The sequence below is a fragment of the Anomalospiza imberbis genome, chromosome 2 (assembly GCF_031753505.1).
Source record: "Anomalospiza imberbis isolate Cuckoo-Finch-1a 21T00152 chromosome 2, ASM3175350v1, whole genome shotgun sequence".
Classification (NCBI taxonomy): domain Eukaryota; kingdom Metazoa; phylum Chordata; class Aves; order Passeriformes; family Viduidae; genus Anomalospiza; species Anomalospiza imberbis.
Window position 1 is genome coordinate 74,262,871 of NC_089682.1, and position 19,251 is coordinate 74,282,121.

Here is a 19,251-nt window from a genome sequence, read left to right on the forward strand (position 1 = left end):
GATTACTCTATATTAGTCATTGCCCTTGGGTTCATAATAAGAAAGTATAGAGCAATGTATAATGCTATGTAATAAAAACATGTCTGAACTGGGCTGACTTCTTACATTTTTCACTCTTCAGGAGACATTTTGGGCACAGCCCTGCGGAACATAGATAACCTCCTCCATATGCCTTATGGCTGTGGAGAACAGAACATGGCCTTGTTCACACCCAACATCTATGCCCTGGATTATCTGAATAAGACTGGGCAGCTGACTGAAGAGATCAGAATCAGGGGTACTGGTTATTTATCCACAGGTAAGAAGTTTTCAGATTCTTCCATCTTCTTCCCCAGGGAAATGGTCACAGGACCAAGCCTGACAGAGTTTAAGAAGCATTTGGACAATGCTATCAGGCAGATGGTGTGATTTTTGGGGTTCTTTGCATGGTTAAGAGGTGGACTTGGTGACTATTGTTGGTCCCTTCCAATTCAGAATGAACTGTGATTCTGTGAATCTAGCATTGTGATTTTTTGCCTTGAACTCTTCTGCTCTACATGGTGAGCACTGATCTCTGAATTCCAATACCACAATAATTGCACTGGAGCAGACAATGAGAGCACCCCAAAAGCAGCATGTCATTCTTCCAGGAGCAAAAGCATCTGGAATTCATAGTGGTTGGCATTATTTGCCAGACATACATTACCTGATATTAAATCCAAAAGTCTTACTGTTGAACAAACAGCTGAACAAATCCTTTTCTGGGATTAGAAAATGTGTCTTCTTCATTGTGTTTTCAGGCTACCAGAAACAGCTATCATACAAACACCGGGATGGATCCTACAGCTCCTTTGGCTTACGAGATAGGGAAGGGAGTGTATGGTAAGTGATGACACTTTCTATTTCCCTAGCACAGGATCTTTAGGCTTTGGAAAATGATGCAAGTATTCAGTGATTCTTATTTTTAGTAGACTAAATGAATATCGTTCAATTAATTTGAATCTCCTAGTAAAGGAGAAATTAATAATTGGAAAGTGGGCAGCAAGAGGATGGTATGATGGTTGGGAGCTGGAGTACATAATGTTCAACAGGAAACTGAAGGATCTGGGTTGACTTAGCTTGTAGAAGTAGAAGAAACTAATGGGAGACCTGGGTAAACTTTTCTGCTGCCTAGATGAGGACTCCCCTTTAGATGGAGATATTTCCTAGATGGGGAAATTTGTATTTGGGAAATACAAATTTCTCTGTATTTCTCTGTATAGAAATACACTGTATTCCCACACTGTAGAGTGGGAAATGCAGAGAAACACTCTGTATTTCTGTGGAAATACAGAGTCAGACTCTTGTTGGAGCTGCACGGAGTAAGGATAAGAGTTTGTCCTTACTCAAGTTGCTACAGAGACAACTCCAAGTGAGTAGAAAGAGTAAAAATCTTCCCCAGAAGAAGGCTGTAGCACCGAGACAAATACCTAGAGAGGATGTGGATATGTCTGTCCCTAGAGACTTTCACATGACTGGACAAAAGACTGAGCAGCCTGACACAGCTCTGAAGTTGGCCTTAGTTTAAGCAGGTCATTGAACAGGAGACTTCCAAAGGTCTCTTCTAACCTGGTTTGCTTCATAATTCAATTAACTAAGACTAGAATTTGGTAACATCAATCACCAAGCTTTGTCTATACTTCACCACTGCTCTAAAAGAATGGTTTCAGCACTGTAATGGAGACATAGGAGGTCAATTTTTGGTATCAGGATTTTATGTATATTATTTATTTAAAACTTAGAAAACACTTTCTTATTTTACCTCAAACATTATGAAGTTCTTTTTATGTCATTTTCTATGCGCATCCTATGTACTGGTAAATGTCCTTGGTCTTGTTCACACCATACTTGCCTTCTGTTTCTGGATCACCTGCAGGCTCACTGCCTTTGTGTACAAGTCACTGGAGCAAGCCAAACGCTACATCTACATTGATGACAATGTCCAGTCTCAAACTTTGATCTGGCTGGCAAGCAAGCAGAAATCAGATGGCTGCTTTGAAAATGCTGGATCGCATTTCAACAATGCTTTGAAGGTAACTGAGATAAGTACAGCCGCAAACTTCCAGTCCTGCTGTCCAGATTTATTTGGATAAGACACAAGCTTACTCTTCGCCACACCCTTATTCTTCCTGGTACTGTTATCTCATGTCTCTCCTACACAAGAAGGGCACGATTCTTATGCGTGCTTTTGATGATGTGGTAAAAACAAATAGAACTTTCTAAGTCTCAGGTTTTATTTTCCACCATTGCATTTTGTGCTCAACCACGAGCTATTGTCTGCTTTATTACACACATATGAAAGCCAAGAAGATGAAGTCAATTACTTCGGCTTTATCCTCTGTGAACTTGATCTTTTTTGTTCCTGTGCACACAGGGAGACAGAAATTACTGCTGATTCAAATCTGACTGTTATGAACTATGAATTAGTTCATATGTTGTTTATTTCTAGGACATTTGTCCTAACCAGTTATTTGCTTGTTTTTTATCAGGGTGGAGAAGAAGCTGAATACTCCCTCACAGCCTATGTTGTGGCATCATTGCTGGAGGCTGGACACTCTGCTGCAGTAGGTCTTTGGTGATGTTAGCCCAGTCAGACATTTGTCAAACTGCTTAAGTCACAGTCCTCAAATCAGCTTTCCTTTACAATGAGGAACTCAAATACCGTTTGTAGGACAGTAGTAGATTGTAGACAGTCATTTTCAGAATGCTGCAGTCCCCTGCAAGTATTTAATGAGTGTTACAATTCAGTTATTTATCCATTGCCTATGGATTCACTTGAAACACCCCTGAGGAATCCAGCTGTTTTAGACAATGGTAGTCTAAGTAGGTGCAAAATCCAGGCTGAATTTGCCCACTCCATCCAAAGTCCACTTGGAATTTTTTTCTGAATTTGCCCATCGAAAGTTCAAGCTATCCAAATATTCTACAAGTCTGCAAACTCACAATTAGTTCCAATGCCCATTTCCCTATGGAAATCTTTAATAATGGAAGGAAACTATGAGCTGCTGGTTGTAGTACTAGGCATTGGAAATGAGAGCCAAGTTCTGTTTTCTGTAATACATTTCCTGCACATCCTTGTGACCTTGTTTTTATGCTGACTTTGTTCTTTATATAATGGGGAGGAGGAGAATTGTTCTAAATCTGACAAACATGTTCTAGATGTGCTGATTTTTTAAACATCCCTCATTCATGGGGTATGGGCCATCATCAAGGTACACAAGACCAAGAGGATGAAAACATTGTGCAGAATCAAACAGTTCTGTAGCAACATGAATTTAGTTTCCGATATCTTCATAAGCAGCTCCAAAACCTGGTGTCACTTGTTTAAGTGAAGCTGCAGAGACACGACATGGTTAGTAGTGTGCTGGTGATGTCTGAGATGGAGAAGAGTTCACAGAGATAGTCAAGAAGAGTTACCTTGGTAGCTATAGCTAGCAAACAAGCAATATCCATTTGAGAGAGCCTGCTTAATCATGAGGTCTCAATGCACTTTACATAGTTCTGTAAAAATAGTCCACATTTGCTAAAGCAACCAAGGGACAAAGGTTTCACTTGAGTAGGGTAATCTCATGAGTCAAGAAAAGAAACAGTGCTCTCTTATTTTGGCCATACTGCCTCTAAATAAATGCAGAAAGGAAGCAGCATGACTGGAAGGGCATTTTTTTACAGGATATAATCTGTAGGCCCTTAAACATGCCACAGATCATGTATATTTCTAGCATGAAGAGTCAATGACTGCAGCTTAAGCAATGATGGAAGTGTGTAGAAAGTATTGTGTGGAGACACAAATCCAGGTTACCTGACACCCCACTGTGTTTTGCATTACCAGCATCCTGTCGTTCGGAGTGGCATGAACTGTTTGGAGACTGCATTTAACAGTGGGGTCCACAACCTGTATAACCAGGCCCTCCTTGCCTATGTTTATGGCTTAGCTGGCAGAGAGGAAAGACGCCAATTCTTCCTTGAGCAGCTGGACGGGGCAGCTGTCAGGGCTGGTAAGTGCAGCATGGCCGTAGCAGAGGCAGTACAGCTGATGGAACAGCCTGTTGGATCATGTAAGCTGTTCTGATGCACAGTTTTGTCAGGAATGCTCTCCCTTCCCTTGCCTTTCATGCCTGCTATGCTACTGAATTTATTTTTCCATGCTTTTTACACCCCACTTCTCTGTTTTCAGGTGGATCTGTTCACTGGCAGAGAGAAAACAAGCCACCAGCAGAACATTTCTCTGACTTCTATTCCCGTGCCCCTTCTGCTGAAATTGAAATGACCAGCTATGTGCTCCTGGCACTGCTTAACAGAACCAAACTCACTCCAGAAGACTTATCTTATATTTCCCGCATTGTGTACTGGCTTATAAAACAACAGAACCCATATGGTGGATTTTCCTCCAGCCAGGTAACAACTGGGTGTGGTAAAAAGAAAGCATCATGGAGCAGTACTGTCTGCAGGCTGAATCTTGAAAAATGACAAATCTTTCTGACTGCATATGGATTTGAGTAGTACTGGATAACTGGTGCTTTCATGAATTGCCTTGTCAAAGGCACACCATGATCTGCATAGATTTACACATAATTTGGTTTTAAGCAGTGAGAATTTACCTGAATTCCAAGTTAGCCACGGACAGCAGTCACTGCTGACACAGCATCATCCCAGGTCTTCTGCAATAATTAAAATCTGTTGCTCCAGAACCACAGAATCCAGAATGGGTCAGGCTGGAAAGGATCACAGGGGGTCATTTGGTCCAACCTTCCTGCTCAAGCAGGGTCATCCCAGGGCAGATGGTACAGGATAGTGTCCAGACAGCTCTTGAACATTCCAGTGAAGGAGACTCCACAACCTCTCTGGGCAGCCTGTCCCAGTGCGCTGTCACCTGCACAGTGAAGAAGTTCTTCCTCATGTTCAGGTGGAATTTCCTGTGCATGAGTTTCTGCCCATTGCCTCTTCTTTTATCGCTTAGCACCACCAAGAAGAGCTTGGATCCATCCTCTGGACACCCTCCCTTCAGATATTTGTGAGATCCCCTCTCAGTTGCCTCTTCTCGAGGCTGAACAGGCCCAGTTCTCTCAGCCTTTCCTTGTAAGAGATGATCCAGTCCCTTAATCATTGCTGTCATGATGCTCCTCTGGACCCACTCCAAGAGCTCCATGCCTCTGCTGTACTGAGAAGCCCAGAATGGACACAGCACTCCAGATACACCGCCCTAGGGCTGAGTAGAGGAGCAGGATCAACTCCCTCCACCTGCTGCCAAAGCCCTTCCTAATGCACCACAGATGAACTTACTGGTCACCAGAGCACACTGGTGGCTCAGGGACAGCTTTCTGTCCACCAGGACGAGTTCTACAAGAACTTGTGTCTTGCCTCTTTGGCTCTTTGCAAAGTCCCCCTGCATTCATGAGTACTGACTCATCACATCAGGGAAATAGGAGCTGCACTAACCTCACACACCATCTTACACCTGGGTGTCTAATTGGGGATCATGTTATTCTTTACAGGACACTGTGGTTGCTCTCCAAGCTTTAGCCCAGTACGGATATCTCACCTTCTCCAAAAAAAGTGTTAATACGGTCCAAGTCCACTTCATGGAGACCCCCAGTAAGATTTTCCAGGTGAACGACAAGAACCGCTTCTTACTGCAGCAGGCATCCTTACCCACTATTCCAGGGAGTTACAGTGTGGAGGTGAATGGCACTGGCTGTGTCTATCTGCAGGTAAACAAGCTGGGAACTCAGCACCACCCTCTGGGAACTAAGCAGGGGCCTCTCCATGCTTCATTCCTCTCCATATGTCATTCTTTCCTTTACATCTGTGACCATCCCACACTTTCTGTCTCTTTCAGACCACCCTGAGATACAACATCCATTTGCCAGAAAAGGCTGCAGGATTCTCTCTGTCTGTAAAGACAGCAAATGTATCTTGCATAGGCAACTATCCACCAAAGTTTGACCTTGTCCTCTCTGCCAGGTAACTTCCTTTTACTGGTCTACCCCCTTGCATTCACAGTTTGGTAAAGCATCCAAGAAAGGATCTAAGTAGAGGCAGTTAAATGCTGCTCTGCAGCTGTAGGAAGAAAAATGGGATTACTGGGAGCTAAAAATGGCATTCACTCGTCTCCTTTCCATTTGCAGACCAGACTAACAGAACTTTTCTCATTTTAGTTACACAGGAAACCGCAACGTCTCCAACATGGCTATTATTGATGTGAAAATGCTCTCAGGATTTGTTCCTGAAGAATCTTCCCTGAAAAAGGTAAAAAATGGGACCAATGTGAATGATAAAGCCTAAGAACTTAGGAAGTTGATAAACACAGTCTCTGATTAGCAAATTTGAGCCCATGGGAATACTGGAAAGTCCCTGGGCATAGCAATCTCTCACATACTCTGGGCTTCAAATTTGTAGCTGTTTATGTGTTGAAGACAAATCTGTTAGGAGCTGCCAAATCCAGTAGCCCAGGAGAGCTAAGACTTCATATCCCCAGGTCCAACCAACAGCAAAGTTCAGTGTATATTCCCAATAAGCAGACATACACAGTACACATATCAATCCATATATACATAATAGATGTGTCACACAGATCAGTAGAGAGGAAAGACAGCACTTCCACAAACACAGATAGCACAAATGGCCTTATCCTGTTCCCTTTTTCTGCCTGATCAGATTAAAATATCATTTGCAGAAAAGAGAAATACATAAATACATTAATATACACAAGCACATATATACATGCAAATACACAATGTGGCTTCTCATGGTAGCTGGCCTTAGGCACTCAGTCTGCCCAGCAGCTGCCTCTGGACCCTTGTTCTGTTGAGTTCCTGGCACCTGGACATGTGCCTCCTTCAAGGCCTGAACTCCACTTCAGTGCTTGGAGCTCAGGTCCCCATCACCCACATGCATGCATAGGTGGCCTCTATATAGGACCTCTATAAACATTCTTAAACATGCAGCAGATGAGCTGGGGTCCCCTGGTTTCACAATGATGTCAAACAGTCACATACACACAGAAACATGCAAATAAGTCTCCACTAGCTGCTCCAGACCAATGCCCACCCCCAAGACTGTGTGGTTTCTCCAGAAATAGGCTCGGACACTCTGGACCCTTTGGTAGCTCTCTTGGATCCTCTGGTGTCTCCAGCATTTGGGTCAGGTTTATGCCTGACTCAGTAGCTGGCTGCTGTTCCAGTTCACCACCAGCACGTGCTGACATACATAACCCCATCACTACAAGCCTGCAGTCTGGTGTCTCAGGATGCTGGCACTCCAGGCACACTGTCCCTGTGATCTCTGATCCTCTCTTCAGTGACTTGCGCTCCCTGCACACACGTTCACGTAGAATAGAGAGCCTTTCACCCAGGAAAATTGCCAGGACCAGAGATTAATAAGAAGGCAGGAGAGGCTGTGGTGACCAGGTGCAGGGCAGACAAGTGTGCTGACCACCAACTTGTTTGTGTGCAACTGGCCTCTCTTATCTCATTTTCCATCCTTTCTCCTTCCAACTGGATTTTATCCCTCTCTATGTTACTTTTGGTTCTTCTCCTAAACAACCCATAAAAACTCTTTCTTGAGTCCCAGCATCCCATACTCAGCCCCATGGTCTGTAGGCAGCATTCCTTTTCATTCTGCAAGGTGATCCGGGGATATTCTGCCCTGACTCACCTGGTGGCTCTCACACTCTGGCAATGGGCTGGTCACTGCCCTGTGGCAGCCCCAAGGGGGAGAGGGTCAGAGTGCTCCAGTGGCTCTGCTCAGGTTACTGGGTTTCCCTGTGCTCCTTAGTGTCTGTGTGCATGAGTCTGTAGTCACACGGCCTGACAGAATCTATGTGAGAAATACTTCTGCCATAGTTAAATTGCTTTAATTGGCATTTTGCATTATTATCCCTTTGACAAGGGTTATTTCTTCCTCTACAGTACAGTTTAACAAACAACAAAAAACAAAGGAGATCATTGATCCTCCTCCTTTAATATCCTGAAATTTGGTTATGATGATGACAATTCTGGGGACAACACTGATAAGCACCTCGTTTAGATTCCTAATACAATTTAGGTTCACAATAGAAGAGTTACCTTCAAGTCATGAGCTGTGATTTTCAAGCAGATAAAAAGAAGAATTAAATTCTTGGTAGAGCCTGCTCATACCTTTGTGTATTTATAATCATTCAGCATTCAGGCCTGATTTTTTTTTGGAAAGAACTTTATGAAATTAATAAATTTTCTTTAGAAGAAAGATTTTTTTTTGTTGAGATGCTATTCTATTTGGCATCCTACTCCTCTTTATACACACTTTGGGAAAAATAGCTTTTTTTAAAAGTTTGGAATATTTAAGTTTGTTTGTTTTGATGTTAAAATAATTTTGTTCACGTTCTTTTCTAAATGTTTTTGAACTTTTATTTAAAACATACAATGGACTAGCAAGCGAGTCAGCATGAGCTGCAGAAATTAATTGTAAATTCTCTTTGAAATGAGAGAATCCTTAGGTTGATGATGAAAGTCACAAGTACCAGAGCTGGCTGGTGGAACTGTTTACCACTGTGACTGGTCTGCACGCCATCAGGTTATAAAAACACAACCTGCATTTCTCTTTTTTGGCGACTAGATGGCGGGGCGGCATAAAAGGAGCACGGCAGCCGCTTTAAATGCATTTTGCTGTGGAATCTCTAAGTCTCCTTGGCAAGTCTCCCGTGCTAACATTGCTGTATTTTGCCTTATTTAAAGCTTCGATATGAGAATTCTGTTGTGGATCGTGTAGACATCAAGAACAACCACATACTCTTCTACCTTCAGAAGGTAAGTTTGGGAGGTTTCCTTTCAGTTTAATAAAACTGGAAGTTTAAAAGAGGCTCCCAGATAAAAGAAATATCTTACTAATAGCATATTAACAGTACCCATGCCTAAAAGATGTAAAGGTACTTCACACAATCCAGCATCACAGGGGATAATGGAGATACTGTGATCAAAGTAATTAAAGGGAGAAAAGTAGGGAGAGGATTCTTCAGTACCTCTAGGTATTGAAGGTGATTTTAGCTGGGAAAAGGCAAGGAAATAAACTAACAGCAATTTTCCATTACAGGATGAATGCTGATGTGCTGAAAACCACACTAACAGGGAATTAGGTTGGGGTAATTGGCAATGGAAATAAGAGAAGAAAAGAGCACACAATTTTAGCAACAACGCCTATTTAGCAACAGCTTTTAAACAATTGTCTGATTTAACATCAAGTTTACAAACTGGAGGGAACTGTAGAATAGCACATTGTCACACAGTCTGACTCAGAAATGAATCTGTTCAACCTGAGCCTCAGGGATCATTATGAAAAGTTCTGATGCATCTTCTTGTCTTGCAATTTCCAGGTCTCCCAGAAGGAAATTAGCTTCTCCTTCAGTGTGGAGCAAAGCCTGCCGGTCTCAGATATCAAACCAGTGCCTGTGCATATATATGATTACTATGAAACAGGTAGGTGACCCAGCAGGCCGCGGTAAAACCCATGACAAAGGAGGGACAAGGAGAGACCCACTTAGCAATTCTGCTGGTTTTGATTACTAGACTGCAAAGGTTTTGCAGAGCATAAACAGTTCCTGCCCTCCTGTGTTTGCATTTCTTGCTTCATTTCAACATAAAGCAGATAAGAAAGTGATACATGAGAGCTTCTTTCTTACAACCCACATACAAAAAGACATGTGGTTCAAATTTCTTGCCACAGTTTGGACATGATGGTTAAAATCAGTAAATCAAAGGCAGCAGTGTTCCTTACTTCCCTGAACTGCATTAGCTAATTTTTATTTAATATTGTCATTGTAGGCTGCAGCAAAAAGATCTTCCTTGGTGGAATTTATATACTTAAGTAGGAATGACAGTCCCACATATCAAAAGAGGAGTTTAAGTAACTAGAACTAGAAAAATAAATGCCTGACCACCTTTCTTAAACTGAATCCTAGCAGATTATCAGAAGACAGAGAATTGACCCTGGAGTGCATTTTCTGCCACCTGATCCACATCTTGCATGATGACTGCAATGATGTGTCCTGATAAACATGGTCAGACTACACTGGTCTCTGACTGTGCAGCCCTGCAACTCAGTGCCTTGACAACTGGGAGTCTACTACAAAACTTATCAAATGTCTTCTGTTTTGTAGCATGTTAATGACAGATGCAGATAGACTGGGGTCAGAATGATTTCTCACTCTCATACACGTCTTCTTCCTTTTTTCTTTCCAGATGAATATGCCCTTTCAGAGTACAACAGTCCCTGTTCCCTGTCTTCCAACTGAAATCAGATGTCTGTCAGAAGAGGTAATGATTCAGAAAGTATCAGGCAAGCAGCTGTAGAACAAGAAGAGGATAAAAAACTTGTTTTTTTTTTCTGGGAACACAATGAAAAACATGTAGAATAATGAGGAATAAGCAAATCCCACTTTGCTGTAGATCAGAATGACCCATTCTGGCCCACACTTCAAAAAAACTGGGGTCAGTGTGGATTAAAAACTGCAGAAAAAGTGCTTTTCCTGTCAAGGGGGATACTGTGCAATTGTTGACTCTGACCATCCATCTTGTTTTGAAACTTATGACATATTCCAGTGGGAGATTTATGTAAAGGTACTCATTTGAAATGTATGTTCTGGGCTATAGATTCCTCTTAAGAAATCCTAATCTCAGAGAATAATGTACTGCTGCTGCTTCTGTAGATTTTACTTGTTTTGGTCTTTCCATTATCCAGAAGGAAAATCCTGAAGAAATTACTTTGATCCTCGCCTTTTTCAGCAATTGAACTGAATCACCTACAGATGACAGGATTCTAATCATAGGAAGACAACTTTTGTGCAAGTTTTGCCTCTATCTAGAAAGAAATGTTTCCTTCATATCAGCTCATATGAGGAGATCCTTCCTCATATTTTACTGTCCTTTGTAATAAAACATTCTGATTGGCAATGGTATTTGTCCCAGCCTCCACTCCTTGGTCTGTCTAGATCTGGGTGAACACAATAGCCCAGGATACGGTAGGAGAGGAGCAGTCCAGTGCACACCCTGAGAGCTCTGTTCAGTAGGATGCTAGGCTTGCCCAGAGATAGCTCAAGGGAAACTAATCCTGCCCCACAGTGCAGGAACCTCTGTGACAGAGACCCTTGGGCTCAGTGTAATCTCAGAAAGATGCAAAAGAAATTTGGAAGCTGTGGGAGAATATAAATCTTGGTTTGGAAGGACCTGGGGATGACACCAACTGCAGCCTCCTGTTCAAAGAACCACCCAACAGAAACTAACCAGCAGAAGTGTGTTCAGCTTGAGAGTGGCTCTGGGGTCCAGCAAAAAAAAGCAGAATTCAGCAACTCCAGGACCTAGGAAACCTTGGGAAACAGCTAGAGAGTTGCACTAAACAGATGAGGAATTTGACATAGGAACATAAGGCTCTTTGTGAATTTAGGTTCTGTTTGATGTGAGCTAAGTGCCTTAAGAACCTTGAGAACCTGGCCCCATGCCTTGATTCTCTCAGCTCTACAAATACACCACCTGGCATGTGAAAGCATCAGGCACAGAGCAGCTTTTCATGTGCATGCAGGTGATTCTGAAGGGGCACTGAAGGGGCACAATGCATACAACAACATTTATGATCAAATGTGCCACCTATATTTCTGGTTATTCTTCTTAAGATGGACAGAAATATGGGAATGGATTTTCCCGCTTTTTCTTTTCTCTTTCTCTTTTTTTTTTTCTTTTCTTTTTTTTTTTTTAAGTTGCATATAATCTTGGTTTACTGAGAAACAAGAATAGTTTCTTCCCTGACAATTCTGGTGGAATTTCTACCTTGTGAAAAAATAATGACATTTTGAGAAAAAAGATATTGTGAGGTGAGTAGCTTTCAAGTCTTTCAATTCTGCTTAAAACACTGAGTTTCTATCCCCAGCATTTCTCTTCCCATCAGAAGCAACCCCTGGGTACAACCCTTGACCCAAAAAGTTACACTGAAAGCAATGTTTTCGTGTTTGCATGAGACCTGTGGTGACTTTTGCTACAGACAGACACATGCTGAGAAGTAACTTATGACTCTGAAGATGTTAAGGGGCCAACTGACCCCAAACTCCCCCTTGCTCTCCAGTCCCTGTCAGCAAAAACGATTATGTGAGCTTCAGGAGGGGTCAGTCAGGCTACTTCAATCCACCTTCCTCAGCTGTGTAAACTCAGCCTGCTGCTAAACAAAAGCCTTTGTTTAATGCCATTCCAGTGAATGGCCAACTGCAAGCCTGGTCAGATGGAAACTGATATGAAATGCAGATGCTTTCAAAAGCACAGCATTTAAATTTTACTACAAATTTCCAAAACACTAGGCTGAGAGGGAGTGGATGGAACAATGCCAGCAGTACCTAGCAAAATCTGCATTTTACAGCCTTCTTTTACCTCTTTAACACATTTAACTGCAGTGCAACTAGTGACCCATTTTTTTTTTCTCATCGAGCTTGCATCATGTGATGCTGCTGCTTCACAAATTCAGTTTGCTTAACCTCAGTGCAAGTCAGATGAAAAGATGTAACAATTAAAAGGAGTTTCAGATACTGACCTTGTAGGACCATGTGAACCAATCAGAAAATGGTAAGGTCCATATCCCATCTCCAAAAATCGCAAATAGATTTACACTCAGTTTTCTTTAATTGCTATAGTTAGAAAGATGCTCTAGAACTCTAAAATTACCATGAATCAATCTTCCCTTTGACTCTCAGTGTGCAAAAAGGTGCAGTTCCTACAGGACCCATCTGCTGTAGCCCATGGCAATATGCCAGGACAGGCTCTGGAAGTTTTTCCCAGACTTGCAAGCTGCCAGGACTCTGATACTGTTTTGTGTAACAGCAAAGCACTTGTGCTTAGAGCAAATATGAGTGACACTAGGCATGGATGTAATGCTCCAATCACTCCCTCATTTCCACACAGTACTCTCCAGCAGACAGTTTTGCCTAGTGCTGGTCATTTATGGGTCAATAACAATAAAAAACCTAATTTTTCAAAAGAGGACAATTAGGACTTTCTCTTATTCCCTGTTTGCCTGAGGCCAGCTTGTTTGCCCTGAGACAACTTGGAAACCTCAACTGTTTAGGAAGATAATAAAAGTTAAAAAAGACTGACAAATCTTCATCAAGGACACATCGTCCAGCTTGTTCTGTACAGTGCTCAGCAGTTCAGTACATAGCTGCAGAATATATTTTCACTGGAGACAAAGGAAAAATAGCCTTTATGTGAGGGGAATGAATCAAAAAACTTTTCAGGCATAAGGTCAGGGGTTGAAGGCACAAACAGGCTCTCCCTGGGGGGCGTCCCTAAAGTAGTACAATTAATATATCAGGTAACACAAGACTATTGTTTTGCTGCCAAGTAGATAATAATAACAGATAAAGGGAGAGAAAGCTACAGGCTCTGAATAGCATTTGCACGCCTTCCATAATGTGTCTGGAAAAAGTTCAATTTCTGGGATGTCGCAGTGGAAAGAAAAATTCTTTGTAACAACAAAAAATGGATTTAGAAGCAAGATGTTAGTCAATGGCAACAAGATCAAAGTACTCAAAAAGAGACTGAGCCTCCAACATTTAGTGTTATCAGCCCATTGTGAGAGACTCCTAACCCCAAGCTCTCTTTCCCGTTCAAGTCCTAGCAGCATCACACCTACACTGAAGACAGGCTTCAAAGAAATGAGAAGATGTAGTCCCTCCTCTAAAATATGTAGGTCTTATGTCTTACATTCATTTCCTATGAACTCTTGATTCTGATAAAATAATTTTACACCCTTGAAGTGAGATCCACTCTTCCTTTCTCAGAGCACTTGGATTAAACATACAGCATTTCCAAAATATGTCCAAGAAGCTTCCTTTGGCCCATAAAACTGCATCCAAAGACACAAGTAAAAACACTGCCTCTCTGTACTGCTCTTCTCACAGACCAACCTGCAGTTCAGACAGCTGATTCAAGTCTCTTATGTCAACAGTCCCTGAAACTTCAGGAAAATACTTTATGAGTATGATTACCTCAGTAAAACTCTTGTAGGATCTGTAGGCTGATGGCTGAATTCCTAAGGGAAAGCAGAACTGTATGACCCTTCCCGAGTCAATCCAGCCAGGGAAGGCTGTTCCACTCTAAACGGATGGAGGGAAGGACAAGAAAATAAGAGGAACTAATGGAGTCTCAAACATTTACAAATCTGTCATTACAATGCATTTATGAGTAATTTCTGCAGAATGAAAATAAAAACAGGCTTTCCATAAAGCAGAGAAAAGCCATTGCAATATGAAAGCCTCAGAGAACTACTTATTTTTACATATGCCTGTCACAAGTTGTCACCTGAAATGGAAGCAAATGCTTCTACCTTCAGACTGCACAAATTGCCGCTACGAAGAGGGAATAGTTGTGCACAGCTGTGAAATAGAAACAAAGGGTTAGGGGTTTGATCAGTGGTGAAAAGGTCAGAGAATGATTTGGGCTTCCCTCACATGCTAGAGATGGCTGGTCTCAGGCACCTTTCAGGTAGCCAGAGAAGCCAATACATGACAACATCATATGCAGCTTGCATCAGCTCTTGGTACACAAGATGATTTCTCAGTACCAGTCATGAGCTGATTGCTGGCATGGGAGGTTTAGGGAGGAACATGCAGCCAGACTAGCTGTCACACATTAGCAAGTTACATTTTATGGATTACATGTCAAATGTTCCTCACTTGATACTCATTGTTAAGTATTTTCTTTTCCCACTGTAATCAAAACCTGATTTATATTTGCAAGTGTGAAAAATGAACTTACTAAGAAACAGAGATATTTTTGAGGGGCTTATTTAGATATTTTACTGGTGACCTCTTCACATTTGAACTGAACCCTTGAAGCTGCCCAGAAAGCCCACAAAGAAAGGAGGGCTGAAAAACTCTAGTTTCTGTCCATGCAAGGACAGTAAAACTGCAAAACACTCCCAAAAGAAATGCAGACTCTCTTATTAGCCTGACTATAGTACTGCATAGTTTAGCCTGAAAACTGCCAGGTAATCTGTGTGCAACTAGGAAAGATAATTTAATTTGTATATCCACTAGTATCCACTCTGAGGCTTGTGCAGGTGCAGTGACAGCAGTCAGATTCCAGCTTCACTCATCTTTCACTGGCATTTGTCACCAAAACTGCACAGCAAAGACAGGCTTAATACTTCAGCTCACAGTTATTCCTGTTCAGATCTCAGCCTCCACACAGATGTGGAAAAAGGTCTCTATTTTGAAAACAGGATGTGGATGACCCATCCACACTCAACAGAGTCACTGAAGCCTTGCAACTGGCTGACCTTCAAATACCTTCATCTTTTATATGGCTGCCTTTTCCAGGCATCATAGACCACTGAAATAAACTGCAGTCCTCCCCACCACCACATTTTGTTGAAAAAAATTCCATCACTCATCAAAATCACTGCAAGCTGTGACTATTCCACTAGTGATATATGTATTTTCTTTTATGACTTCACCATCCTTTCAGCTGCTAGAGGACTTTGCCAAGGTTCACACATCTTAGAACAATGAAAGAAATCTTGCATGCTTGACTAGAGACCCTATTGACCAAGCAGAACTTTATCTGTAGTTACCATGTTTCAGCATTGTTTCCCAAACACCTGGGCCGAACCAAGCATTTCGACCTTTGCCATGTCTAAACAAATAGTTACAATCTAATCTTCTTAAGGACCGTGCTATAGGAAGCAGTCATAGCCAAAATCACAGATTGACTCAGTGCTTTTCAACTAATTTTTGTAGCTGTAATGGCCAAGTTTCTTTGCATTGATCTTCTTCTGACTGCAGCAATTAACCTGTTCACAAGAAAGCTGATGGTGCCTACACCACAAATATATGGTTACAGATCTTCCAGACACATCTAAGCTGGCTTTAGACTGCATGAGTGAGAAGGAATACTATTATATGAAATGTTAGCAGCCACAAATGCTTCAAAAACAGGAAAAGCCATGGAGCTCCAGAGACTCTTGTAATTTTTTTATAAGTCATTTGATGACTCCCACAATAAAGAAATACAGATCTTTTCAGTAATAGGGAAATTTGAGGTCAAGAAATCACATTGAAATACACAGAAATGATTGTGACTGAGCAGCCCTATATGAAAAAATTAATTGCAGTTGAGTAGTATTACTATAGTTTTTCACAGCAAGACAGGTTTTAATTGTAAAGATAATCTTGTCCTGATAGAACATATCTAGTGCCTCAAATACACCAAACCACAACCATAAAGGCACAGTTTTTAGTGTTTAACTATGGCTGCAGCAGGACTGTTTCAGTGGCAGAAAGATATCTGTACTTAGCTGGTGGGACATTTTTAAACTAAGATAACTAAATCAAATTTAACTAAATCAAATCATTCTTCTGTTGCCAAGGCTACCTCTCATTTCTCTCCATCTACAAACACACAGATCTCTCTCTGTGTGCTACAGCTAAGCACAAGTATCTGAGGTCTGAAGTTAATGGCTCAGGTAACACTCAGAAGTTAGGCTGGCAAAAACCTCCTTTTGAGTCAAGAATGCAAGATAATCTGCCTGTATACAGACATTTCGCCAACATTGCCCAAAACCAAGAACCTCTTCCAGTACCTGAAGCTACAAGAATTATGGAGACAGACCACTTAAAAGCACATATAGTGACAGGACAAGGGGGAATGGATTCAAACTGAAAGAGAGCAGGTTTAGATTAGATATTAGCAAGAAATTCCTTACTGTGAACTTGGTGAGGCACTGGCACAGGTTGCCCAGAGAAGCTGCAGATGCCCCATCCTGGCCAGGCTGGATTGGGGATCTGAGCTACCTGGTCTGGTGGAAAGCATCCTTGCCCACAGCAGAGGGGTTGAAACTGAGTGATCTTTAAGGTCCCTTTCAACCCAAACCATTCCATGATTCTATGAAATACAGACCTGGTGATGAAGTATCATCTCTCTAACTTCCCCACAGAGCAGTCTTCACAAGCTTCTTGAGCATATGCAGTTGAGTTCAAAAGAATGGGTAGGATTTGAAAAGTAAAGACATGCAGTCAGCAAATAATAATGACAAAAATCATAAAAAACAAATGTCAATGGTTTTGTAAATATTTGCCCCAAAACCAACCTTTTTGTTGTATCCAGTGGAATGCTGTTTGATTCTCCTGTGAAAGACAAGTTTTTATATGTTATGGCCAAAAAGATGGGATGACCTCTGTTTTCCCTTGCTGTAGTAAGGTTACAGGTACCTTTTTTTCACCCGGGGGACTTGTTTGGTTGCAAACCTGTTAATTCAATAACTTCTCTATTACAGATCATTGCACTTTTTGTTTGTTTGTTTCCTTAGCAGATGCACCTTCTTCATTGTGATTAGTGGAGGCTATAAACTAGTGCAGTGAATTATCTGGATATAGGATGCATGGGGAATCCTTGTCCTCCATTTGGTTACTGTGCAGAAGGTACATGTGCACAGAAGACATTGTGACTAGTGCTGGTTCTTGGACATACAATAGTGCACTTTCTGACCAAAGCCACAATCCAGCCTATATTTGGGGCAAAACTCCTGCTCATTATAACAGTAAGTTATACACAATTACCCTTCTCTACCTCTACAACCTTTGAATGTCACCTAACTCACTCCACCCTCTGATTAAACATTCAAAAGTAGACTCAGAAAGGTTCTGGATTGTGATGATTATCAAATTGACTTGTTTGGAATGAATACTTTATTACACTTCAATAAATGTATAACTACGTAAGAAAGCCAAGAAAAGCAAGAACCTGCAATACTGGTCATCTCCTTTTTCCTCAATGTCAGCTCAAGTTCAAGCCCTTGACAGTGAATTTCTGTTCTTGGCAGCTCCTGGTATGGGTATCCCATTGCTGAGAAAATAAAGCCTTATACTTTGGGAATCTCCTTAACTGTAGTATCTGTAGAGATCCTCTGCAACAGAAATGACAGTGAGGTGGGCTTTCAGAACAGAGCCTCAGTCTGTTTTCTGTGTTCTAAGCATGCACACTGTGCCACAGAGACACCTCTGGGGAACCACCTGCTACTTCTTCCATGTTCCATTTCCACATGGTTTGATACTTCTGTGAAAGATTTGAAGGCATTAGGGAAAGCATTTCATAGCCACCCTATGTGCCCGATGTTTCTATTAAGACTAGCAAGAAACTAGAAGAGACAGTCATAAAACACATCAGGATATTAGAGAAAATTGTGTTCCTATACAGGTGCTCTGCCCATGGACCCATATCTCTCTGGCAGCCAAGCAGACACCCAATCTTTCACTCACTCCCATTTTCCAGGAAAGACACTGGTGAATTGAAATAACAGTTTAAAAAGGAACGCAGAAGCTAAAAGAGGGACTTATTCACTGCTTCCCATTGGCAGGCAGATGTCCAGCCACTCCCTGAGAAGTGAGGCCTCAGTAAAGGTAGTGGTTGCTTTGTAAGAAAAATGCTGTTACCACAAATGTTGTCCCTCCTCCTCCTCCTTTCCCCCACCTGTTATTGCTAAGCATGGTGTCATGTGGCAGGTACAAGATATCCCTTTGGCCTGTTAGGGTCATCTGTCCTGGCTGTGGCCCCTCACAGTCTCTTGCCCACCCCAAGCCTCCTGGCTTATGGCTAGGAGGTGGGGGATGTAGAAAGCCCTGACACTCTGCAAGAACACTTCAGCAAGAGCCAAAACGGTGGTGAGTTATGAACACTGTTCTAGCCTCAAATGCAAAGCACAGTAGGCTACTGTGGAGAAAGCTGACTTCATAACCTCAAGCCAGACCAATCCTGTGACTACATTAATGGAAAAAATTATTTACAGTTATCAAATAACTGCTTTCCAGCATTGTTTTTCTTGTAGGGAGCAGCCCACTTGGGTGCTGTGTTTTCTCTTCAGAGTACAAAAGAACAAAATAACTTCCTTATCCTTAATAAAAAAACTCCATTGCCTTCCATAGAGGTGTGAAAACTGGAAACCTGGCCCATACACCCGGCGACTGGCTAATTCTGAGCTGAAATGAATCCAACTTCAACAACACTCTCAAGTGCTCAATGGCTAAGGTAGAAGTAATTAAGACCTTTTTTTCTAGCTTCTCTATTTTTCCATTTTGTCAATTTTCTAAATATGAAGCAAGAGAAAAGAGAGGTCAATGTATTATTTTAGCCAGAATCTGGTGACAAAGTATAGCAAATTGGTCTACTTCACCCAGACTGTCAATCCAGTTGGTAAATTCCAAGAACAATGGGGAAAACCCTCACATGT

The 19,251-nt window shown here is 41.8% G+C and overlaps 1 protein-coding gene across 1 annotated transcript in view; it reads left to right on the forward strand.

The window, feature by feature from the left end:
* The window catches only part of LOC137469209 (ovostatin-like), a 28,808-nt gene extending 17,937 nt beyond the window's left edge, over positions 1-10,871 (forward strand). Inside the window, exons 24-36 of the mRNA XM_068181738.1 lie at positions 122-298; positions 780-861; positions 1,895-2,051; positions 2,508-2,582; positions 3,848-4,013; positions 4,193-4,413; positions 5,511-5,726; positions 5,855-5,979; positions 6,174-6,264; positions 8,730-8,801; positions 9,365-9,467; positions 10,230-10,304; positions 10,729-10,871. Of these exons, the coding sequence (XP_068037839.1) occupies positions 122-298; positions 780-861; positions 1,895-2,051; positions 2,508-2,582; positions 3,848-4,013; positions 4,193-4,413; positions 5,511-5,726; positions 5,855-5,979; positions 6,174-6,264; positions 8,730-8,801; positions 9,365-9,467; positions 10,230-10,282 (1,538 nt within the window). The 3' untranslated portion in view covers positions 10,283-10,304; positions 10,729-10,871. The remainder of the gene's footprint in view (positions 1-121; positions 299-779; positions 862-1,894; positions 2,052-2,507; positions 2,583-3,847; positions 4,014-4,192; positions 4,414-5,510; positions 5,727-5,854; positions 5,980-6,173; positions 6,265-8,729; positions 8,802-9,364; positions 9,468-10,229; positions 10,305-10,728) is intronic.
* The last annotated feature ends 8,380 nt before the right edge of the window (positions 10,872-19,251 follow it).